Source organism: Leiobunum rupestre, chromosome 10 (genome assembly GCF_980474605.1).
Source record: "Leiobunum rupestre chromosome 10, qqLeiRupe1.1.hap1, whole genome shotgun sequence".
Classification (NCBI taxonomy): domain Eukaryota; kingdom Metazoa; phylum Arthropoda; class Arachnida; order Opiliones; family Sclerosomatidae; genus Leiobunum; species Leiobunum rupestre.
This window is the reverse complement of record NC_143393.1, coordinates 47,900,045-47,925,046: the sequence shown is the minus strand read 5'-3', so window position 1 is coordinate 47,925,046 and position 25,002 is coordinate 47,900,045. Positions and strand designations below refer to the sequence as shown.

Sequence of the window (25,002 nt, the reverse complement as noted above, 5' to 3'; positions counted from 1 at the left end):
CAATTAAATACAATAAGGTTCTAAATATGGCTGCCACTTACGAAAATTAACGAACCGTACATGTTACAACTTGTTATAGTCTATTAAACCGCTGCGGAAACATTACTCGCGCCGCTTGGTTAACACGGAATAATAATATACGATAGATTAGAGGATTTTTTAACGTTTATTGTGAGTGCGATTATAACAGAAAGTATAAATGTTTTCAGTAACAAGTTATAGCTTTTGGTCCGAGTTTTGGCGACAACGTATTTGTGAGGCTTAGCTTTTTACTGCAATATTAACCGAAATATCAACATTAAACTAACATACAGGAACATTCGTTGGTCAAGTATTTAAACATTGCTTACATTAATAATGTAGTCGTTACAATCAGGGTAGTGTGTGCTGCCACTAAGTTCTTAATTTACCCCTGGTGGTGAAACTATAATGCTCTTTAGTCTGGTACTTCAACCCGCGCTAATCCTAAGAGAAAATACTTAGTTTATTATATGATTAAAGACGATAGTTTCCTATCATTGTCCTATATCTTTCGTGACCAAAACATGTTCGATTGGTATAACCAAAAGGTTATATGTTACGGATATACGTAAACTAATAGTTTTAAAGAAAATGTATACGATGTACGTAAAGACATTGTATACTGTCAAACATTTATAAGGCCAGAGCTGCAAACGTTGTTAATAATACCAAGCTTATTCTTAATATAAGGACAACTTGTTTCAAACTGTGAGGTTAACGAATTTAACATTGAACTTAAAATGACGATGCCGAAACAATGTCATAATAATACCAAAGGCCCAAGGTATCTAGCGGCTATTAGGTACGTGTTAATATAAAAAACCGTTGGGAACAACTTGTTTAAAAACAACATTGTACGTGATCTAAAGGAAATATGGCGTGTACATTTCCTAAAATAGCAAAGATGGCCACGCTTGACAATTTACCCCGTTATGTACTGTTAAGAAGTTTGCAAAGACGATGTAAATATACTTTTACAAGTAATTGATAATTATTAAGGACAAAACGCCGACGCTGGCCCTCTTAGATGTAATTATTTTTTGTTTATTATACATTAAAAATATCTAACAGTAGGACATGTCTCCAATGCAACTGGACCCCAAAGCACTACCTTAGTTCATTATAGAAGTGGTAATATTAATTAAAAATGTTGGTTTTTTAATTTCCTATCATTCTCCCTAGACAGATTATCTTTCGTGAGCGATTGCTATTTTTTCATATTAGACCAGACCGATGGTACGGTAATATAAAACAATGTATACGTAAACGATTTATGTACGTGAGGCATTGTTAGATTAACTTTACACGAAAACGGTTTCCCCTGTTTGGAACAACTTAATCAAATATTGAAACTTGTACAGTTTTCATATCAGGTAATCATGTATCCGAATGAAAATATCCATAGATAGCGACGTTTATACCTAAAAATGCAATGCATGATTGACAAACTAATAATTTAATTTATGGAAGACCCCTTTCATTAACCATAAATCAGATGATCACGTGACGCGGCTTTTTGATCGAACGATATAGGGAAAACTTGTTACACATGCCGAAACGCGAGTTATTGAAATGTCTTTTGGCCAAGCTTGATATTCAATTGACCTTGAACAAATGTTTACGTGAGATGACCCCAAACACGCTTCCTAACGGATGACAGGATATACTATCTTTACTGTCATTAACGTATTGCCTATGTTAAAAACTTGAAATATCCAGTAAAAAACTAAACTCCCTAATTTCTTCACCTCAAAAATAACCTTGAATACACAGTTTCCAATTTTTAAATTTTAGGCTTATTATTTACGATGGCCAAGCTTTACAATTAAACTTTACCCCGTAATGTACAATGTTTACCGCGCGTCCTCATTAACGGTAATATAAAATTAATACATGATACATTGTTATAATATTTATCAGCTTACACCCAAGGCACTACCTAGCCACTTTAAATGCGACGTTTAAGGTTAATATATATAAAAATCTGTTAGCAACAACTTGTTAAAAACAAGCTTGATCTAAAGTATATATGGCAAATTTCCTTAAAGTAACAGAGATGGACACCCTTTTCAATATACCCTACAGAACCCGTTTAAATATGAATAATTAAAGATGGCGGCCAAAACACATGAATTTCCAACCAAAATTACTAAGAGTTCATATAACAACCGTTAAAAGAGAGACCAGCCTCCAAACTTTACCCCGTTCTGTTAAGTCTTTTTTACCGCGCTTCCTAACGTTAAAACACAGCTTATAAAACTCTTTAATATTTACTACTTAAGACCACTTGTTGATTAACCCCCAAGACGTTACCTAACTGTTATAAACAAATATACTGATTTACCCGCTAAATGGCTAAGAGTTCAACCATATAACATCCACTAAAAGAGATCACTTGTTCAGGTCCATAAAACCAAAGACGCTTCCTAACCGTTGTCAGGTAATTAAACCATGCAAACTTTTATACTATTAAATAAAAACTTTACCCCCCTCCACTTGTTCATTGATCCTTTTCGCGCTTACATCATCATAAACGCATGTTAAATCCCCGCCAAAAATGCTAATGAGTTGTTAACCATCTAGCAACCAGGTCAATTAGCTCTAACGTGTAATTATAAAGGTACAAACTTTACCCGTTTCCCCGCCATAAATTAATATTCAAACATATAATAAACCTACAGAGTGTAACTACTTATTGATCGACGCTTACAATTTCCCGCGCTTTTCTAACCGAAACACATGTTAAATTCGCGCCAAAAATGATTTGTTAACCATATAGCAACCAGGTCAATTACCCCTAACGGTTAATTATAAAGGTACAAACTTTAGCCATATATTGATATTCATGTCAAACATAAGTGTACATTAATAAACCTAAAGAGTTTCAACATTTGTTGATCGACGCTTACACTTTCCCGCCAAAAATTAATATTCAAACATATATTAAACAAGTGTAACTACTTGTTGATCCTTACACACATGTTAAATTCCCGCCAAAAATGAGTTGTTAACCATATAGCAACCAGGTCAAATACCCCTAACGGTTAATTATAAAGGTACAAACATGTAATAGACCTATAGAGTACAAACTATACCCGTTTCCCCGCCAAAATCATGTCAAACATGTAATAGACCTATAGAGTTTAACCACTTGTTCACTGATCCTCGCGTCGCTTTCCCAAAACACATGTTAAATTCACGCAAAAAATGCTAATGAGTTGTTAACCAAATAGCAACCAGGTCAAATACCCCTAACGGTTAACTGGTAATTATAAAGGTACAAACTTTATAACTAGTAAATACAAACTTTACCTCCCCTCCACTTGTTCATTGATCCTTTTCGCGCTTACCAAACACATGTTACTATACTATCCATATAACAGGTCAATGACCCCTAACGGTAATCCACCTAGTTAAACAATACCACGCTCATTAATATTCACCCTTTTTAAATGACCTTGAACAGGTTGATTGACAGGTCGACTAATTAACACCTGTTAATCTCATTAATTATTCAGGTCACGCGTGCGTGACACACGCCCGAGGGGGGTCGGCAACGCGATTCCCCGCTTCATTCCCCCCGTCACGCAGCTGTGAAGGCGGTAGCCACGCCCCCGCTTGGCTAGGAATAGGAGGGTAAACTACTAACGTCACTCTCGCTTTTGCACTCTCTACGTCTAGTACACGCATTTTTGAAGCTCTCTCTTTACGTAAGTTTACATTGTTTTTGATTCAATATTAAAATGGAAGGTATACAGTACCCTGAAGTTATTTTACTCGACACCCCAGAAATAGAGTTTTTTTTTTGAGATACACACACATCGGTGTCGACCCGAGGCCTTAGACACCAGCACACAGACAATAACTGATTAATCAGGGCGAGATATGTGTAACGGCCACGCCAACGGGGGGATACGTGGGGACAGGGGTGGGGACACCCTTGGCGGAAGTATTCCGACGACCCGTTAGGGGATTGGTGGTCGTCCTCACGCGGCCATCCACAAACTCTGCCTCCCGGACGCCTGGGATTACAGGAGTGAGCCACTACTCCCGGCCCAGAAATAGAGGTAATCGATTTAACTGAAAAAAATCCGTCTGAAGCTATACCTTGTGTGATTCTCCCGAAATAATAGACTTGACTAATAGCCGCGAACCGACACCCCCCTTACCTGAACCTACTGTAACAGATTCTCAGGTTCAAAGGTTAATAGATATGACATTGATAAGGGAATATTTAACTGATTATCAGCTAACCAACATGCAGAAGGGAGATGTTTTACACTCACCTAATTTAGGATCCGATTTTCCGATCCCTATTGAAGTAACTAATTTCCCCTCGTACACCCCTATTCCTATGGACGAGTCGTTACCTTCCCCCATTTTAGAATTGGAAGATTCCCGTAACTCTTTCTCTTTGAAAGATTACGGTATTATAACTTCGCCCAGTACGGATGACATCCAACGCTTAGTTGAGAATGTCGAAGTGGCCCGAAGGGACGCGGAGGAACTTGCCACCGCTGCTGCTAGGGCAGCTGATATGTTCGAGGAAGCTAAAGCGTTGTTAGCAGCTCGTACGTCTAGAAGCCCTAATATTATGCCCATTCAAAATAATGAACCCGTAGCGGTTGCTGGTCCCTCTCATGCCCCTCAATATTCGCCCCCAGAAGAGGAATTAGTTGCGGCTGCTATTGTAGAAATTCCCATCTGTGATGAAATAATTCACGACGAACCAAACGCAATACCCGACGTTGATTTGGGTCATCATCAGCCGCAGGCTCAGGTTGGGGGTGGTGTCGAAGTTGCACCGTCGTCATTTCCTAATTTGCCAGGGTCAGTTAACGTTTTAAGTAATAATATCCAAAATTTCCCAAATTTCGGAATAATGGGACGTACTTTAAACGTCAGGCTCGAAAGTAATATCGAAAACGGAATTTATTCACTATTGGAGACCCTATTGGAAGACTGTTTGCCTTCTGATATGGTTTCTGTTTCGTTCGCGAATGTTACTAGTCCTGCGTTCCAAATTAATGTCAGTTTCCGGCGTAGAGACCAATTAGATTTGCAATGGCTTATGACGTATATCGAGGAAAAAAGCAATAGATCCGAGAATGACGGTAGTTTTTTCGAAGGAGGCATTACCGTCACATTCAACCGATTCAGGCTACCTCAAGGGGCTACGATGCCTACACGTCTAGGTATTTCCCACGAAAAAGAGTTTTCTTTTTATAAAAGATGCACGGTTACAAGTAATAATACCGATAATATCTGTTTAGCTCGTGCACTTGTGGTAGCTATGGCTCATAGAGAGTACATGGATAACAAAAATGACTCTAACCTTAAAAGTAAATATAGCACTATAAGACGATGTTCTGTTAAAAACAATGAAGAACTGTTACAGACCCGTGAGACTAGAACACTTTTGGCCTATGTTGGCATGAGCGATGAGGAGTGCGCGCGTCCGGACGCCTTAACTCGGTTCCAAGAATATTTGCCTGAATACGCTATTATAGTGTTTCAATTGAGAGACCCTGTACCCTTAGTTGTTTTCGGGGACATTGAAGAAGATGAGAAGGAGCGTGAAGGACCTCCTCGTAAACGACTTTACCTTTTAAATATCGATAATCATTTCAATGTAATAACTACACCCAAACCCCTATTTGGATTTAATAGGTTTTGCGAAAAATGTTTGGTAGGATATAATCATCTTCCCGAACATAATTGCGTTCTTTTCTGTCGTAGTTGTCGTAGACAGCAAGACTGCGTGGTCGGAGAAAAAAATAACATGCCAAACATGTTTAAGAATTTTCCCTAATCGAAATTGTTACGATTTTCATTTATCAGGCATCGTACCCTTATGCGAAAAAATTAAAGTGTGTAATCTTTGGGGAAAATATGTCAGTATGTTTAAGCGTAATACAGTACACGTGTAGTGAGTTTAACCCCGCTGGCCATTTATGTTATATGAAACCTATAAAAGAAAAGACTGACCGTAAAGATTCTGCCGAAAAAACTATTCGTTCTCGAATAAATAGTAATAATAAACGGGTCCACGACTCCGACAATGAACAATCCCCACCAACCAAGAGCAGTACTCCAAAAACGGAAGTCTTTGTTTTTTATGACTTGGAATGTAAACAAACAAAGCGTACTGAAGCCAATGCTTTGATTCACGAACCAATTTTATGCGTTTCGCAAAAAGCGTGTAAATTCTGTTTCGAAGAAAAAGATAATCGGTACGCATGCGCTAAATGCGGAGGAGGTCCTCGGGAGAAAATATTTATCTCAAAAGACCCCGTCGGCGACTTTCTAGAGTATCTTCGTACGCTTAACAGAGTGGCTGATAAGATAATATGTATCGCACATAACGCTAAAGGTTACGATGCGCAATTTATAGTACGTAAAATGGTCGATTTAAAGTGGACTCCTAAAGTCCTGACTGACGGGACCAAATTAATGAATGTACGGTATAAAAAATTAAATTTCTTAGATTCCCTAAATTTTATGCCTTTCGCGCTTTCTCAATTCGTTTCCACATTCGGTTTAGATAATAATTTGAATAAGGGACATTTCCCGCATTTATTGTTTAATACAGTAGACCATTAATTTGATCCCGCCCGTTCGAACGAAACCAATTACGTACTACAAAATGACATGCCTCCGATCGAAGCGTACGACCCTAATCGTTTAAGCGGTAAGGCCTACGATGAATTTATCCAGTGGTATAACGATTCCCTGTCAGAAGCTTGCAGTAATTCGGACCCCAACTTTAATTATTTTGATTTTAAAAGATATTTAATCCGGTACTGTCGCCAGGACGTAAACATTCTTTTGCAAGGCTGTTTATCTTACATTTCTATTTTCATGGATAAATTCGAAATAGACCCGTTCTTAACCGCGATAACAATTGCGGGAGTATGGAGTTTTATCTTTAGGAAACACTTTTTACAGCCTGATACGATTGGTGTAGTACCCCCTTTCGGCTATCGTATGAACTGCAACCAGAGTTTTGGAGCGATCGAATGGCTTGAATGGATGTCTCACTTACGTGGGAAGGAAATACAGTCCGCTTTTAATGGATTTGAACCTAGAATTCTTAAAATTAACGTGGACGTTCTTCTCGATAACGAAGTGTTTCAAGAAGTCACTCCATGAGTGGCTCTCAGTAAGAGACATACTTATTGAAGAATATTATAGAGTTATGATCATTCGTTTTTCCTAGGCCCAAAGTATTGTATTTTTATTTGAAAAGTTTGTAAGTGGAAAAGAATATCGTATATTTGGATTTTCCGAATCATACTAAAGTGAGCCACTAAAAGCCTTGCCTTTTTAGAAAGCCACAGTCCCCTAGGAGGGGTTATTTTTTTCCATATTGTGGCCTTTTGTGGGAGGGTAAAAGTACCTTTTTTGCTATGCGGGTTCCCACCTCTCTCTTAGATAGGAATCGTACATAATTGTATTCAACCTTTTTGTAACCTCTAAAAATAAGACGACCATTTTTGAGGAAGCCACCTTATTGTTTTTATTTAATAATAAATTAAAAATAGAATTGCATGGCCCCCATGACCCCCTTCGGACACTTCAAAAACCAGCCCAGTCAGTCTTTCATTTTCTGTTTGTCTCTAGCATCAATTGGCGTAACGACAAATTTTGGTCCACCCCGCAGGATATCAAAGCGGTACTTTATAAAAAAAACACAAACACACATTTTTTTGTTATGAAGTACCCCCCTCGAGCCTTCAATCGTTCTGATTTGCACCCATCCTTCTTCACCTTGTTCGATTGGCTACGGCTCTCTATCAGTCCGTTGTGGGCCCTTTTCAGCCAATTCCAGAGGAGTTCCCCCTCTGCACGGCCTGTTCGAAATACTTAAAACGAAAAGGCCCCAAGCTGGTCATGCCTCCCCCCTCCCGCGCAGTCACTTATTCCGCGTGTCCTTACTTACGCCACTGGTTCCTGGGCTTGGCAATGAAGATTGAGGGGACCTCTACTTTCTCCCCCCAATGACTTTCTTCGATGGGCCCCTACTTAAAGCTATAGGGCCCCTAGTTTACCATGGGCCCCCGCGGTCGCGGGTCTGCGGGTCATTAGTTACGCCACTGGCAAACGCACACGCGAAGAGAGACGTGACTCTATTTTGAGTAACAACACAACTGAAAAGAATTAAGTCAATATTTTCCACTTTAAAAAAATATTAAGAAACCATTTTTCAAATTCACGATTTAGTGAAATTGGGTTAGGAAAAATTTCCTTGATATGAATTTCGATAATGTGGGAAGATATTATAAGGCTCTCGGTTGAATCATTTCAAATTGCCTCCTGCTGAACGTTTTATAATATTTCGCGGACTGTTTAGTTCACTCAGCGAGGGGTAAGGCGCGTTCAGGCGAGGAATTCCTTCGTTGAAATTATGTTTATAGACATAGCCTTCTTTGAGCTTTCTAGCAAATGAGTTGGACTATTATAGTTCATCAACAGAATTTTTTGATAAGAGCGAAACGAAGTTCGCTCACGGGCCGAGAGATTTGCCGTCGAGTTACCGTTCAGAACGTTTTTTAGTGACGGCCCGAACTTTTTCCTGTTATGTATTTTAACTCTCGATCTATTTCACGAAGGGAATACCCGTAGAGCCGTTCGCGCTTGTATTTTCAAAGACGGAGAACTTTTCAGAATTAACTTTTTTAAATCTGCCCACCTCTGATATATTATTCATTATTTTATTTTATCTGTGAAGTTAGAGCATTTACACGCGTAAAGCATAAGTATATAAGATAAGCAAAAGGAAGTGGTGCAAGCTTCGATTTCGATGGTGCAAGGCGGTGCAAGTTGGGTGCAAATAGAAACGCGTATTAATTCGTTTATCCGACACCTGGGGGCTGGTCATTAAGTTAACCCCCCAGTTTAAAATTCATTGCCAGTTTTTAAAGGAAGCGGTGCAAGCTTCGATTTCAATGGTGCAAGTCGGTGCAAGGTGGGTGCAAAAAGAAACGTGTATTAATTCGTTTATCGGACACCTGGGGGCTGGTCATTAAGTAAGCCCCCCAGTTGGTATTTACTCTAACATTGTAATTAAAGGGGTGCAAGCTAATATTTTGATGGTACAAGATGGTGCAAGGTCGGTGCATTACATTGGGGTAAGAAAATATTCTTCGAAAATCTGGGGCAGTCGTTAAGTTGGCCACCCATAATTGTTTTTGGTGCTGCCAGCCCCTATTGGTGCAAGCTTTGATTATGGTGGTGCAAGCTTTGATTATGGTGGTGCAAGCTGGTGCAAGGATGGTGCAATTGATCTATGCGTATAAAGTTGAATTTAGCGTTCCTGGGGGGCCGACTTAATCGACCCCCAAAGTTGTGCCGTTTTCTAGCGATTTCTTGAATTATAGATATTATCCTCCGTTAAAATTTGAGGTCAAGAAAAAGCTTTAAAAATGAAACTAACGCTTACTTAATCTAATGCAACATGGAACTTGATCATTTAAATAACTTTAGTCTGTACAGGTTATAATTTTCTAATTAGATATCACATCTAGTTTACTGCGCCATCAATACACTTACTGGCTCCTTTACCATCATCCAAAGCAATTCCTGGATGAGTTACACCAGTAAATACCACCTACGTTGCCATAAGAAATAATGTTTAGTCAAAAAAAACTCAAATTTCATATTTAATTTACGAAAAATATTCCAAAAAGGTGAAAAATGCAAAATACAGTCTTTCTCAAGCCATGTGGTATAACTACAAACTGATTTCACTTTCCAGCGTTAAGTTGAAATAATATACTTTGAGAAGTATTTTCCTAGCTCCCCATCTCTCTAATTAGTTTGGAACCAATGAAAATATGAAATAAAAAAGATTCTTATTCGAGAGCAAACTCGATCTTGATCGGGGTGTCTGGGATCCTAAGGACACCCTCGTGATTGTCCCCAACTGGGCGATATTCCAACTCTTCTCTAGTGACGACTGTTGAGATCGGAACTCGTTCGATGAAGTCGTAAAAAGGCTCTTGTTTGACGCGGCTGACATCGATGTTGACGCAATTGGAGCCAAACACCATTTCTCTCTCGACGATGGCGGTGTCGGCGTCAGGTTGGGTCACTTCCGCTTTGACGGCGTGGGCGCAGTGGAGCTTTTCGGTGAGAGATTCAATCTGATCCGTCGTTAAACGTCGCAGTTGCACCGAACAATACCTACCTCGCGTTTGACGACCAGTGAGGTCAAATTGAAGGGGCTCTGATTTGCGCCAGGGTTCTGTGTGGTGACTGTTCGAAGCGCCAATTTGGATTCCAGATGGACCATAAATTCGACCTTTCGCTTGAAGGGTTGTATTGATAGGGCTGTTCCGGTCGCAATTGTGGGCCTCTGCCCCCTGGGAGTGACGTGCTCTTTCGTTTCGAAGTAAATTGTTCTTATGTTTGGCCCGATATCTACACTTTGTACATCCAAAAGGCTTCTCAGCCGTTTGTCTTCTTTTGTGATTGATCAAATGCGACGTTTTTGCAGAAGTATAGTTACATTGGTTACACTGAAATGGTTTCACGCCCGTGTGAGGTCTTTTGTGGCGAATCAAGTGACCCGTATTTGCAGATGCGTAGTTACACTGGTCACACTGAAAGGGTTTCTCGCCCGTGTGAGATCTTTTGTGACAAATCAATGGACCCTTCCGTGCAGATGCGTAGTCACACTGGTCACACTGAAAGGATTTCTCGCCCGTGTGAGTTCTTCTGTGACCAATCAATGCACCTTTCTGTGCAGATGCATAGTTACACTGGTCACACCGGAAAGGTTTCTCGCCCGTGTGGGATCTTTTGTGACAAATCAATGCACCCTTCTGTGCAGATGCGTAGTTACACTGGTCACACCGGAAGGGTTTCTCGCCCGTGTGGGATCTTTTGTGACAAATCAATGTACCCTTCTGTGCAGATGCGTAGTTACACTGGTCACACTGGAAGGGTTTCTCGCCCGTGTGGGATCTTTTGTGGCGAATCAAGTCAGAAGGATGTGCAGATGCGTAGTTACACTGGTCACACTGGAAGGGTTTCTCGCCCGTGTGGGATCTTTTGTGGCGAATCAAGTCAGAAGGATGTGCAGCTGCGTAGTTACACTGGTCACACTGGAAGGGTTTCTCGCCCGTGTGAGATCTTTTGTGGCAAATCAAGTGACTCCTATGTGCAGATGCGTAGTTACATTGGTCACACTGGAATGGTTTCTCGCCCGTGTGAGATCTTTTGTGGCGAATCAAGTCACCCTTCTGTGCAGATGCGTAGTTACATTGGTCACACTGGAAGGGTTTCTCGCCCGAGTGAGTTCTTCTGTGGCGAATCAAGTGACCCTTATGTACAGATGCGTAGTTACACTGGTCACACTGGAAGGGTTTCTCGCCCGTGTGCGATCTTTTATGGCGAATCAAAAGACCCTTATGTGCAGATGCGTAGTTACACTGGTCACACTGGAAGGGTTTCTCGCCCGTGTGAGATCTTTTGTGGCGAATCAAGTGACCCTTATGCGCAGATGCGTAGTTACACTGGTCACACTGGAAGGGTTTCTCGCCCGAGTGAGTTCTTCTGTGGCGAATCAAGTGACCCTTCTGTGCAGATGCGTAGTTACACTGGTCACACTGGAAGGGTTTCTCGCCCGAGTGAGTTCTTCTGTGGCGAATGAAAGTACTCTTATAGTTCGTTGCGTAGACGCATTCTGAGCTCTTGTGCTTCTTTTCTTCTCTGCGGCTCATTTCACCAGTTTCACTCTGACTCAAAGGCTCTTTTGGATTTATGAACTCGTGTTGCTTATACAAAGGCCTAAAGACAATTAAAATTTAAATATTAGCGAAAATCAATCACGACGGTCATCGGGCGCCAGTAAGTCGAAATAACCGCAAAGATTACACTATTAAAGGCTAGATGACCCTTATTTATAGTTGATATTCGCAACGAAAAGTTTCGATAGGTGGCGCGAACGCTGCGTCAAAAATAGTGAACGTGGGGGAAACGAAAAGGCGGCTCCATTCGAAGACGCGTTAAAAATAACAAGATGTCCCGTACTGTTAAGTACACACAATCCTCCCGGTGCATTAATTATATTTCAAATATTAAAATTATATTTCAAATATTAAATTTATATTTGAACAAAAACCAAAGAGGAATTTTACCGATAACGTATTTTTCGAGATAACTGGTTTTGGAAATAAGGTAGCGAAACGCGAACAAGTTAGATGGCGCCTTTATAGAGTTCGGCGGAACAGATAAATTAACAGCAAACATTTAACTATTCATAAACATTTCGGTTATTAATTATTTATGAATATTATTCGCGGTTATAAAACGAATTAAAATAAGTTTTTATTCGGATAATTTTCGGCTATGGATAAAAACCAATAAAACGGATATTTCGTATCCAAACGACGACCTCTACGCCTGTATCAATAGTCGTCTCAATAAACGCCGCTCTCCTTTCGCTTCTCCCATGACGTAGTCACTGATCTGAAATATTTTCAGTCGGGCGGTAACAGGGTTGCCAATTCAATCGGTAACCAACCAACTTCAATTCGACTTGTAAAATAGATTTTGCGTTTCACTTTCACCATGCTTTCACAAAAGAGACAAGCCTTTGCACACGTGTTCGTAAATGATAAATTTTATATGATATAAAGGTAAAATTGTACATTTTTTAACTTTTATATAACTTTTACCGCCTAAAATATGATCTTATTTTCGGCACCGCTTCAAAACCAAGAGACAAGGACTAAATAAAAGCTAGCTTTCCATTCTACGCTCTCAGTGCTATTACTCCTTGGGGACTCGCTGAACTGCTTTTACGCGGGTTGTGGGGTTCCGCGAATTGGCCAAAAATCTCACTTCAAATTAAAAATTCTTAATGCAACCGAAATCGTAGTTCAGAAATGATCAGTACCAACTAAAAATATAATATTCAAACAATTCACTCTTAATTTAAAAAAAATTGAGATATCAGTCGTACCGCGAGCAATCGTGTGTACGGCGGCTGGTCATAAAAATATTTAGTGGCATACTTATTATTAACTTCTGGGCATAACAAATATTTAAGGTCACACTTATTTATTACGCGCCTGGTCATACGTTATTCTTATTTCATGCAGGCTTTCAATGGAATGAGAATATAGCTTCAGCGCATAAAGAATTTAGATACAACTCGAAATGGCTAATTAACTCACAACTTAAGCTGGAATGGGCCTAGAAGTAACAAAACTTGTGGTTTTTGATCAAATCTTACTTACCTTCTTCCTGTCGTAAGACGTGCGTAAAAAGGGTGTAAAACGTGCGTAAAACGTTGAGTGTCACACTTTTTGTTACTTCTGGACATACGTTGAAAGCTCGGCGCGAACGGCCTTGAATAATGCGAGAGGGAAATTGGCGTTTAGAACTCTATAGACACGCCGATTTACAATGTCGGAAATTGCGGGGGTCCGTATACGCTAGCCCAAAAACCTCACTTAGAATTAAAATTAAGCAACGTAATTGCAAATCTAGGTTATAACTCTCATGAAAATCGGACTTAAATTAAGGAACGTTATGTAGACATTTAGGCGAAAATATAAAACCGTTAAAATTGGGGTCCCGTAAATTACCCTGGAAACTATACTTAAATTTAATATTTACTGATATAACTGAAGGTGTAGATCACTTTTCCTATTCATATTAATTTCAATCACGTTTCCTATTCATATATATTTATATTAATTTCAAGCACTTTTTCTATTCATATATATATATTAATTTCAATCACTTTTCCTATTCATATATATATATATATATATATATATTAATTTCAATAACTTTTCCTATTCATATATCTATATTAATTTCAGTCACTTTTCCTATTCATATATCTATATTAATTTCAGTCACTTTTCCTAATCATATATAGGTATTTTAATTTCAATCACTTTTCCTAATCATATATAGGTATATTAATTTCAATCACTTTTAATATTAATATATGATTAAACAAGTATTGTAGTATCATTGACGTTAATTTCAATACTATTTCCGATGTAAAATTTAATAAATTAAAAGAAATTTCAAAAAACGCTGTTGAAAAAAATAAGATACCGGTAGCGTCATCTGTTTTAGTTTTCTTTGTACTTTATATTTTTCTGCGTATTTTTAGAAAATGTCTTTTTCGGTTCTTATTAATAGCAGTAGCGGCCCCAGCAAGTTTTTCTGGTGGTGCGAGATCGCATTGCGAGGTCAGGCGTTTCGGTCTTGGGGTCAAAAGTTATTCGTCCGGTCGTCCTGATCCCGTTTCGGCGCCCCCACCGATAATGGCGCCCGGTACGGTCGCACCGTTCGTACCGCCCTAGGGCCGGCGCTGATTAATAGTAAACAAAGTTTTTAATTGATTAAATAATTTTTTCCGTAATGTTATTATAGTTTAAAAGCATTTTCTAATGATTTACGCCATAGTTACGACCATAACTAAATTCTGTTTCGTTGGGTACTCCACCGCATCGTAAATAGTAACTTTTACAACTTTCAAAATTCTGGCAGATTGCATAAACCGCACACTTTAATAATCTAGGTTTCCAACGGCGACGGTTCATGGTTTTGAAATAGTTTAATTCGTGGCCTTGGTTTGGTTTCATACTCAAAAGACAATTAATGTATGAAATTTTCCTACCTTTATTAATGTAAATTCAAATATTTGGTATTTGTAGAGGTTTGTTATGCTGAGTACTCAAGTCTAAGGATTTGCTTTCTTCAACCTTTTATATTCCTAGCTTCAACGCGGTGAAAGCCGTTAATTTTTAAAACTTTACCCGAATATTTTCTTCGATAACGTAGGATTCGCGAGTAGCGAAGTTCGAAAGAAATGAAAACCAAGTGCTAGACGTAACTAAACAATATCATTTTGCTAATAATATTTTTCACTATCTTTGTTCCATAAGAATTCCCGTTTTAGGGTTTGACCCAACGGGGACGGAACTCGTTTTTGAAGAGCAAGTCGAAACGCGAAGAGAGAGCAAGCGGGCGATCTGACCAGATACGTCACTGGTCAGATTTTAAAGAGAGCGATTTTAGGGGTGGCTGCGTTTGTATCTTTCTAAGTCTGTCCTTCAAAAGTTGCTAGTTAAAGCTTCTAGCGCTTATACGCAGCTTTGTATATGCATAGCCGTCTAATCCCTTGTATATGGCTATATAGTGCTTTTCGTGCTTAAACGAAACTCAACCTTTTAAATGCAATAATTTCTTAACTAACTTTTATTTCAATGTCACAATTTGGGTATAGAACAAAATGTAAATATTAAGATCTTTAAAACAACAGTCATGTGACTGTAAGAATCAAACCAACATGCATTACCATATACCTATGTTAATTATATATAATTTGCCACTTGTTTTTTACCTTAATTTAATGTATCAAATACTATAAAATAAGATATTAATTTTCCTTCGATTATAATACTGTATTTTGATAGCCGCTGCTTTGTTGTTTTTTAGAGATATAAAGAACTTAAACCGAAGTCTGGAATTCAATACCAGAATATAAATAAAAACGTAGATATTATATTCAAAAAATAAATTCATTGTTAAATTCTTTTCTTACCTTAAAATTTATTATCAATTTGAACCCGGCCACCTGAATTAAAGGCTTCAAAAGTCACATGATGACTTAGGCCTAAGGTGGTGCCTTGGGTATTAGCCTAGAAAAAATCATAACAATACCACCATCGCCACGTGGTTTGTAGGAAATCGTAACCATTAGGCCTAACCGAGCTCGCAGATATTGTTATAAATATCGCCCAATAAAATAAGATTAATAATTTAATATGTACCATCTTCACGTTACTGACCTCCAATATTAATAACTCAACAATTCAAAATTTTAAAATGACAACGGATACAGGTTTTAGCGTGAAGTGCGACTTTCTTCTTATCTTACAAAATTGGGACTGCTTTGGTCCCCTTCCCTTTCCAACGTCCCTTTCGGTAATTGGGCCGGGAAGGGCCCTAAAATCGCGTGACTCACAAAAGGGGACTTCTAAGAAAACAACTCACCACGTGTGGTCAGAGGTCGTAAAATAAGGGTTCGGCACACGACAAGAAATAGTGTTATAATATAAAGTTCATAGTTTAGGTTTAATTCTTCCTTCACCGTACTCATTCTGCTTTCATGAGCGGATTTTAAATAAAGTATATACTCTTTCTGCCATCGCTTCCAGTTATGATTAACCAAAGATTGTTGATATCTCCATCGCTTTCGGAAATCGTCTGCATTTTTAACCAAATCATCCTTCGTTTTGGAAGGAAGGATCGTTAAGCGTTTGCCTACGAGAAAATGCGCCGGCGTGATAGGTATCGGTTCACCTATTTCGTCATGTACGTACGACAGCAGGCGCGAATTCAATACCGCTTCTATCTACGTCAGGACTGTCGCCATTTCCTCAAAACTTAAAAACGCTTTTCCAAGTGTTTTTCGGAGAGTTGTTTTAACGGAACGGACTGATCGCTCCCAAAATCCGCCCCACCAGGGGGCGCGTTCCACAATGTACTTCCACGTAATCGAATGTTCGGCGAAATATTCCTTTAATTGAGTTTTGTTTATCTTTCTCCATAGCGACGCTAGCTCCTTGTTTGCTAGTTTTAAGCTCTTCACATTGTCACTATATATATATGATCTTCGGTAGACCTCTTCTCGAAATAAATCTTCGGAATGACAGTAGAAAACTCTCCGTTGACATGTCCGTTACAAGTTCAAGGTGAACTGCTTTAGTGATGGCGCATTTCATTAAAGCTATATACGCTTTCTTCCTTTCTTTCTTGGGACCGTTCCTGACATAGAGGGGGCCGGCAAAGTCGAGGCCCGTAACTTCAAAGGGGGCGTTTTGGGCAATCCGGTCTTTCGGCAGGGGGGCCGTTTCTTCTACTCTAGGTTTAACCCGCCATTTCTTGCATGTCAAACAGTTGTGAATAACTTCGTCTGTTGTCTGGCCTTGACCAGCCAAAATCGCTCTCTCAGCTGCGTCATTGTGTCCGCTACACCCGAGTGTAGCGTTAATTTATGAGCTCTTTGAATTTGAAGTTTTGAAAAATGATGACCGTTTGGAATAATTATCGGATGTTTTAAATCGTACGGTAAATTTGCTTCTTGGATTCTTCCTTTAACTCGTAATACGCGTTTTTCGTCTAGAAATGGATTCAATTGTATTAAGCGACTGTCGTTTTGTACTCTTCCTTCTTTCTTTAATGACGCAATCTCTTCGCCAAAAGCTTCTTCTTGTACTTTTCTGATCCAATAATTTTCCGCTTCGTTTAATTCTTCCACCGTGAGGGGACTTAGCGTTGTGTTTGTTCGATTCTTCTTTAAAATTGTGAAGTAAAGTTTCATATAAGCTGTTATTCGTATTAATTTAGTTACGCTGCTATATTTCTTGGGGTCGAATATTGGCTTAATCGCGGCTGTTTGTTATTATGATTTTAGCTCGTCAGTAAACGTCGTTTGATTGATATCTGATTTCGTTAGTTGGTTGTTCGGCCATTCCTGTTCGGATTGTCTAAGCCATTTTGGTCCTTCTCACCAAACTTCTTTGTCGATTAATTCTACGACCTTTAGCCTTCTGGTGAGCGCGTCTGCGGGGTTTTCAATTCCCTTAGAAAATCTCCAATTCTTCGGGTCGGTTAAACTTTGGATTTCGGTTACGCGATTTTCTACAAAGGGCTTCCATCTTTTAGCGGAGCCTTTGATCCAATGAATAGCAATATTTGAGTCGCTCCAAAGATATGTTTTCGCTCTTGGAAATATCGCGCCTATTTTCTTCATTACCAGGGCGCCTAACAGCTCTAGTCGCGGTAAGGTCACGTTTTTAATTGGCGCTACTCTCGTCTTTGATGTTACGATTGATGTCGTTATGTTTCCCTGATCGGTGACAAACCTGAGGTAAACAACCGCTCCATAAGCTTTCTCACTGGAGTCCGTGAAACAATGTAGCTGCATTTCCGTGACGTTTTCCGATTTTAATTCTTCTTGGTAGTATCAAGAAATTTTAACTTCTTCAATTTTTTTTAGATCTTTAATCCAAACTTGGTCTTTATCGGTTAACTCTTTCGGCAATTCTTGATCCCATTCTAAGCCAGCTTCCCAAACTTCTTGAAATAGTATTTTTACCTGTATAGTATAGGGCGAAAGTAGTCCCAAAGGGTCAAAGATTCTAGCGGACGTTTTCATGGTTTCGAGACTCGATATTTTTTAAATGGTTAACATTGAAAATTGGTTGTTGGTTTCGAAAAGCTAATGCACCTATTTTAAATTTCTGATTTATTGCATATGCTACCCCAGCAAAAGCAAAATAATATAAAACATATCCTATTGATATATTTCTAATATCATGTAACCGTGTGATGGAATGAGTTGGTGTGAAGTTTGGTTTGTATATAACGGTATATAAATTTCCTTTACTTGCTCTATTCATTTCTTTGGAGGCATATTCCAAAGTGCCTACTTTTGCCGTCGAATATATACGGAGAGATGATTGAAAGCTGTTTTCCACAAGTTAAGCTTTCAAATTAGAATTAAAGTTTTTTTCCTTTCCCTTTCCCAAAAAACTATATCACTTAATTGCGTGTTAAGTGCAGAAATTGTTTTACTCATGTTACTCAAAAACTACCGGCAGGACTGTATTTTGGCACATCATACTTTTTAATTTTAATAATTATTTAAAACAAAAGATCTGCTACTTCATGGTTATTTTAATTTAAAATCACTCGGGAGCTTTCGAACCGAGGTCCTTCTTCAGCCGCGTCTTACAATTGATTAGTTACAATTTTCAATTTCCTAACATTCCAGATAATATTTACATTTTTTTAAAATTAATAATAAACAACGATTAAAAAACAACAATGAAAAAAAAACAATATTAAGTAATGAATACAACCAACGAACTCCTTTAGACCATAATGCTTTCATTCCCTAATCTCAAAATCTCCCCACCCTTTTACGTCTAAATTCAAATGTCCCATTTTTTTATATACACAGCTTCTTTAAAAACTCTCTTATTCCAATTTGGTTCTTGAATTAAAACTTTGGCCGAGTCCCAATTAATTTCATGTTGTCCATTTCTTAGTATATGGTCCGCTAGGCGTTTTTTTTATCTAATTTTTTAACCATCATTTGGTGCTCCCCACTTCTAATTTTGATTGCCCAATATATGATTTTTTACAACCACATTTTATTTTGTATATTATTCCGGTCTTCTTTAATTCTTCTACTTTAGGTTTATTTTTTACTACGTGGGTTTTTAATGTGTTTGCAGTTTTATGTACCAAATTAATGTTATATATTTTTAACTGTCTACTCGTTTTCTCACTAATGCCTTCTATATACGGTAAAGAAATTACATTTTCAATCTTTTGCTTCTGAGACTCATTTCTAACCAAGTTCGTTTCGAAAATTGTGTCTATTAAATATTTTGGTTACCCACTATTTATAAATTGGTCTCTAATATTATTTTTGTCTTTGATGGGTGTATCTGATATTAATTCTATTTTTTTTTTAAATGATTTTAAGACTCCTAGTTTAACTTTAAACGGATGTGACGAATCAAAATTCAAAAAAGTTTTGCGTGTGTCGGTTTTTGGTATAGACTACACTCAAATGAAATATTGTCATGACACACCAAAATATCTAAAAATGGTAATGTTCCTTCTATTTCTCCTTCAAAAGTAAACTGTATATTTTTATGAAAGTTATTTACTATATCCAATAATTTTTCCGTAGTTAACATTTTGTTTTTTATTAAAAACACGTCATCCATAAACCTATTCCACAGTTTTATATTTGAGTTCATTAATTCCCCTTCCATTAAGGATTGTTCCACATATTCCATTACCATATTTGCTATGGGGGCGGAAAGTGGGTTTCCCATCGCTAATCCATTTTTTTGAGAAAACTTTTTTTCATCAAAAGTGAAATATGTGTTTGATAGACATATTTTACAAAGTTCTATAATAGTATCTTCTTTTAAGGTGGTCCTAACTTTCCATGAATTATCCATTTCTAAGTTCATCTTCAAAATCTTTAGGGCTAATTCTATAGGTATACTCCCGTATAAATTTGTTACGTCTAAACTACATATTTCGTCCTCCTCTTTTAACTGGATTTCTTGAATATTTTCAACAAATTGAATGGATTTTTTTAAGGTTAACTTGTTTTTATTTATCATCGGTGGAATTAACTTTACCAGCTCTTTTGCCGTATTATACGTTGGACGGTTGATTGACGACACAATAGGTCTTATCAGAAGAAAATAGGGGGAAGTACGCTTCTAGTCAGCTTTGGAAAGGCGTCACTTTTCACGAATTTTCGCGCTAAAACGGTTTGGCGGGAAATCGCGGATGATTACATCGTTTAAAAAATCAATTTTTCTTAAATTGAACAATTGTGACATATTGTACTTCTCATTCTCTGCTAATTGAGCTAAGGCGTATTTGCTTTCGTCGTTTATAGCCGTGTTGAATCAAAACAAAATTGGAACTACTTTTTCAGTTTGGTTTATTATGCGTAAAAAGGCATTTTCGTGGGTCACACGACGACTTCTACGGCTCAAAGCTACAGATACGTACTTCCCCTATTTTCTTCTGGTCTTATTGGATGGTCCTGTTTATGTTGTTTTATTAGGCCATAGATATGAGGCGTTTTTAACACTTGTGGAAAATATATATATTTATGATCCTTATTTATTTCTCCATTTTTTATTGCTATATTAATTATTTTATGTATCTCTTTATTTATTTTCCCCGTGGGATCATTTTTTAAAATCTTGTAATCTATTGAAGTTAATATATTATTCATCTTTTTGGTATAATCTACGCTGTTTACCACCACTATTTTACCACCTTTGTCCGCTTGTACAATTTTAATCGTTTTATCTCGTTTAATGTTTTTTAATGCCCATAATTCTAATTTAGTTAAATTTGAATGTTTATTTATTTTCTTGAATAATTTAATTTAATAAGACTCCTAATATCCTGTTTGACCGGATCTTCTATCTTTAATCTCCGAAGTTGTCCTTCAGTTTGTGTCTATTTTTTCCAATTTTATTCCGAATGTTAAACCTTTCTGTAGTACCGATTTTTCCCCTTCTGTTAAAGGTCTATCTGATAGATTCACTACATTGGAATTCGTTGTTATAACATCTTTTTTATGTATGTTTATGATTTTTATTATTAGACGTTTAAATTTTGCTATATGCAGTTGTTTTACCTCATGGAATTTTTGATCCCTTAAGTCCCTAATATGTTGCACCAAAAAATTACCGGTCTGAAAGTCCAATCTTTTTTCAAGAACCTCTGTTAGCCATTCCTCTTCTTCGTGAAATTTACGTCGTCTGCTTCTGGTTTCAATAATTGCTTCTTTCAGTAATGAATTTTCAAACCTCTGCGTGTGTTTTTTCATTCGTTGCGAATTGAACACTGTATGACATCTCAAGCCCGTTGGTATAATTCTATGAGCTTTAAGATCTTTTGTTTTAAATAATTATTAAATTTAGTCAACCATGGTAATAAAAGAAAATATTTATAATAATACTTTTTAATCTCAAGTAACTGATTAATATGGATGTAGTTAATAATAAACTTATTAATTTCTTGTGTTCCGTGAAAAGATTTTTTAATTTTTGTGTTGTTGTCCTCAAACATAAAAGCAGATGTTGCCCATAGTGGTCCCCAATTTCTAATGGTATCACATAAATGTAAAAGCTGGTGCACATTAGATGTGCAGAAACTGTTTGAATAAAGTTCAGGTACAGCTTTTACAAATTCTAATAACAATATCTCAGCCAAATCAATTTCTGTATTTTCAATTTCACTTTGAATTAACAGATAAATTGCATGGAATAATAATGTAAAATGTTTTAAGAATTGGTGAGGTAGGTTCCCTTTAAAGACTGGAAGAGCGTAAAATAGTAAAAAAACTCCTATATTCAGAGGCTTTCCAATGTTTCATAGTTGCGAGGGACCGTGTAGTTCTTGTTATGATCTTAGGAGGCTTGATTGAAAGCAATTTTTCATCAATATCATTTATTGAGTTTCCAATATAATATACCTCTCTATAGTTTTTGCTATTGAACATTGCTGACATGAATTGTCTAACTACACCTAAAAGAACCGCATGCATATATTCAGGAACAAATGATTTTGAAAGATCTAAGCTTGGTAAAAGGGTTAAAACTGATAGTCCTTTAATGCCTCTAACAACTGTACTGGTAGCTAAGGCGTCATTGGCATTCTCAATAATAGACATATGTGACCTAGTTGGTATAACATCTACGTATTTGTATATTCTGGATGATTCAGAATAGACACCCGGGTGTTCACAAACCACACAGCCAAATTTCCCATTAAATTGGTTCATATTGATTAAAGGTGCACGAGCAACTGCATCTACACAAAATACTTGACAAAACACCTTGGATAAAATGGTCTTTTCCGAAATAGGGTGAACCCATGAGAAACCGATTAATTGTAATTTTTTTAAATTATTTATAAGTGGTAGTAAAAAAGAATTCATGTCCGACTTGTTATTACCGTACCATAACCCGGCTACAATAATGTTTTTTTTTGAAATTTTGAAATAATTTCGGGTATACTTAAATGAATTGGCCATAAACTCTTATTACTACTCTTTAATATTGGTACACCATCAACATTGCATATCAGCGAAAAATTATTTCGATTTTCCAATTCTTCAATTTTGCGATATTCTGAACCATCAAACAATTAAATTCTTCATAGTCTGGCTATTTAAATCATTAGCAGCCCTATTGCGGGTTAAATGCTCATATAAATGTCCCTTTTCAAAACGAATTTTCAAAGATTCTGCTACATCCATTTCATAAAAAACTTCCACGTCCTCCCCTTACCAAAAATATGGTTCGAAAAAAAAGATTGAAAAGTCTTATTTTAGGTTGAATATAAGTCCCAAGTAAGTCAACCTCAGTCCAAAAACCAGGCTTAAAATATACTTAAATATATACTTGATTAAGGCTTATTTTGGTGTATTAAAAACAGTTATAGTAAGACTTATTTTATACTTGATATAGACCTTTTTTGAGGTTTGTTCAAGATTTAATTAAGACCAGCTCTTGGTGACTGATCTAAGACTTCATTAAGACCCTCTTTTGGTAACTTGTGTAAGACTTCATTAAGACTTCGTTTTTGTGATTTGTAAAAGACTCAATTTAGACCCACTTTTAGTGATTTGTAAGAGACTCAATTTAGACCCACTTTTAGTGATTTGAATGAGACTCAGTTTAGGCTCGCCTTAGAAGATTTGTAAGAAACTCAATTTAGACATGCTTCTTGTGATTTGAAGGAGACTTAATTTAGGCTCACCCTAAGAGGTTTGCAAGAGACTCAATTTAAACCCACTTTTAGTGATTTGTAAGAGACTCAATTTAAACCCACTTTTAGTGATTTGTAAGAGACTCAATTTAGACCCACTTTTAGGGATTTGTAAGTGACTCAATTTGGACCCACTTTTAGTGATTTGTAAGAGACTCAATTTAGACCCACTTTTAGTGATTTGTAAGAGACTCAATTTAGACCCACTTTTAGTGATTTGAATGAGATTCAGCTTAGGCTCGCCTAGTAAGAGACTCAATTTAGACCCACTTTTTGTGATTTGAAGGAGATTGCCTTTTGGGATTTGTTTATTTATACAATTATGTACACAGTTTTCGTTCAAAACTTTTGAACGTTTAATTAATTTTAAAATAATATAAAATGTAACAAATAAAAAATTTATTGCTTAGTTTTCTCTAAATGTTTCATCAATTGTCGAACACGTCCACACTTGTTGTTTACAATTCGTGTAAATTCTGTGTCACTAATACTATTTTGGCCTGTGTATTGAACTACAAACACTGAAGGTAAATTTATTAATTTAAACTTTGCTAGGCATATTAAAAATTTTTTTTTGATGTTTACTTTTTACTGCATAAGAAATATTCTTCGGTAATCCATTGGTTTTTCTCTTCCCTTGTGCACTAAATTTAGCGAGTTGGGGGAATAGAAAAATCGTTTCCAAGAGTTTCCTGATAATTTTGGCTGGATCTTTATCTGACATCAGTTTAATAATGGTTAATTGATCTTCAGAGATCCAAACTTTTGAGCCTGGAACCAGTTCCACCTACATAAAAGAATTAAGATTGTGTAATTAAAATTGTACAAATTGGTCATAATAACGAAATTACTTCACCTTTTGGTAATTAGCCTCAAGGCTTTCATATACGGAGCTTTCAGTTGCACTTGTTTCCTACACAATTTTTTTTAATAAATTAACAGTAATTAGGGTTATAAAAGTGAATGTTGCTTACCAGAGTTTCACCCTGAGATTTTTTTTTAAATATTAACAAGTTTCTCAAGAAACTGGATGATTGATGGAGTTGCTACAATGGATAACATAAAACTATTAATTTAATCAAATTAATTTAACTCAACACCAACGGAAAACTAGTATTACCTGAACGAAAAAAATCTGACAATTCCTTTTCAGTTTCTTTTGACTGACTAAAACAATTAGTTAAAAGTATATAATGAAATGACTATATTATTTTCCCCTACTTGTACACAGAAACTAAATACAGTTTAACAAATTTATTAAGCACAATATTAAAAACCATGTCCTGACTATGGAAAAGGCATGGATGATGTTGTGTGGCATCGCACTGACACTACTGTATATTCGGCACTTACGTACTTTGTTTTTAATATTGTGCACAATAAATGGTTTTTATATAATAGAATATATGATCAAGTGATGTAAGTACTCTCTGCATAGGCTTTCTCTACTCTCTTCATCATTGCCAAACATTTCATCATGGATAAATCCTTCACTATAATAATACATAAAATTTTAGTTTTAGTTGTTGTACTTAAATATAATTAAAAAAGCAATATAAGCTAGGATAAAATTAAACTACAGTGGCCTTATGTTTTTTTTTGGTTTTTTTGGCT

The 25,002-nt window shown here is 36.9% G+C and overlaps 1 protein-coding gene and 1 pseudogene across 1 annotated transcript in view; both read right to left on the bottom strand.

The window, feature by feature from the left end:
* Positions 1-9,918: 9,918 nt before the first annotated feature.
* The window catches only part of LOC149926075 (uncharacterized), a 374,126-nt gene continuing 359,042 nt past the window's right edge, over positions 9,919-25,002 (bottom strand). The window contains exons 2-4 of the mRNA XM_090161856.1: positions 10,758-11,814; positions 10,041-10,616; positions 9,919-9,969 (exon numbers count right to left, since the gene is read on the bottom strand). Coding sequence (XP_090017982.1) covers positions 9,919-9,969; positions 10,041-10,616; positions 10,758-11,814 — 1,684 coding nt within the window. The remainder of the gene's footprint in view (positions 9,970-10,040; positions 10,617-10,757; positions 11,815-25,002) is intronic.
* Positions 18,026-22,399, bottom strand: LOC149926082 (uncharacterized; annotated as a pseudogene).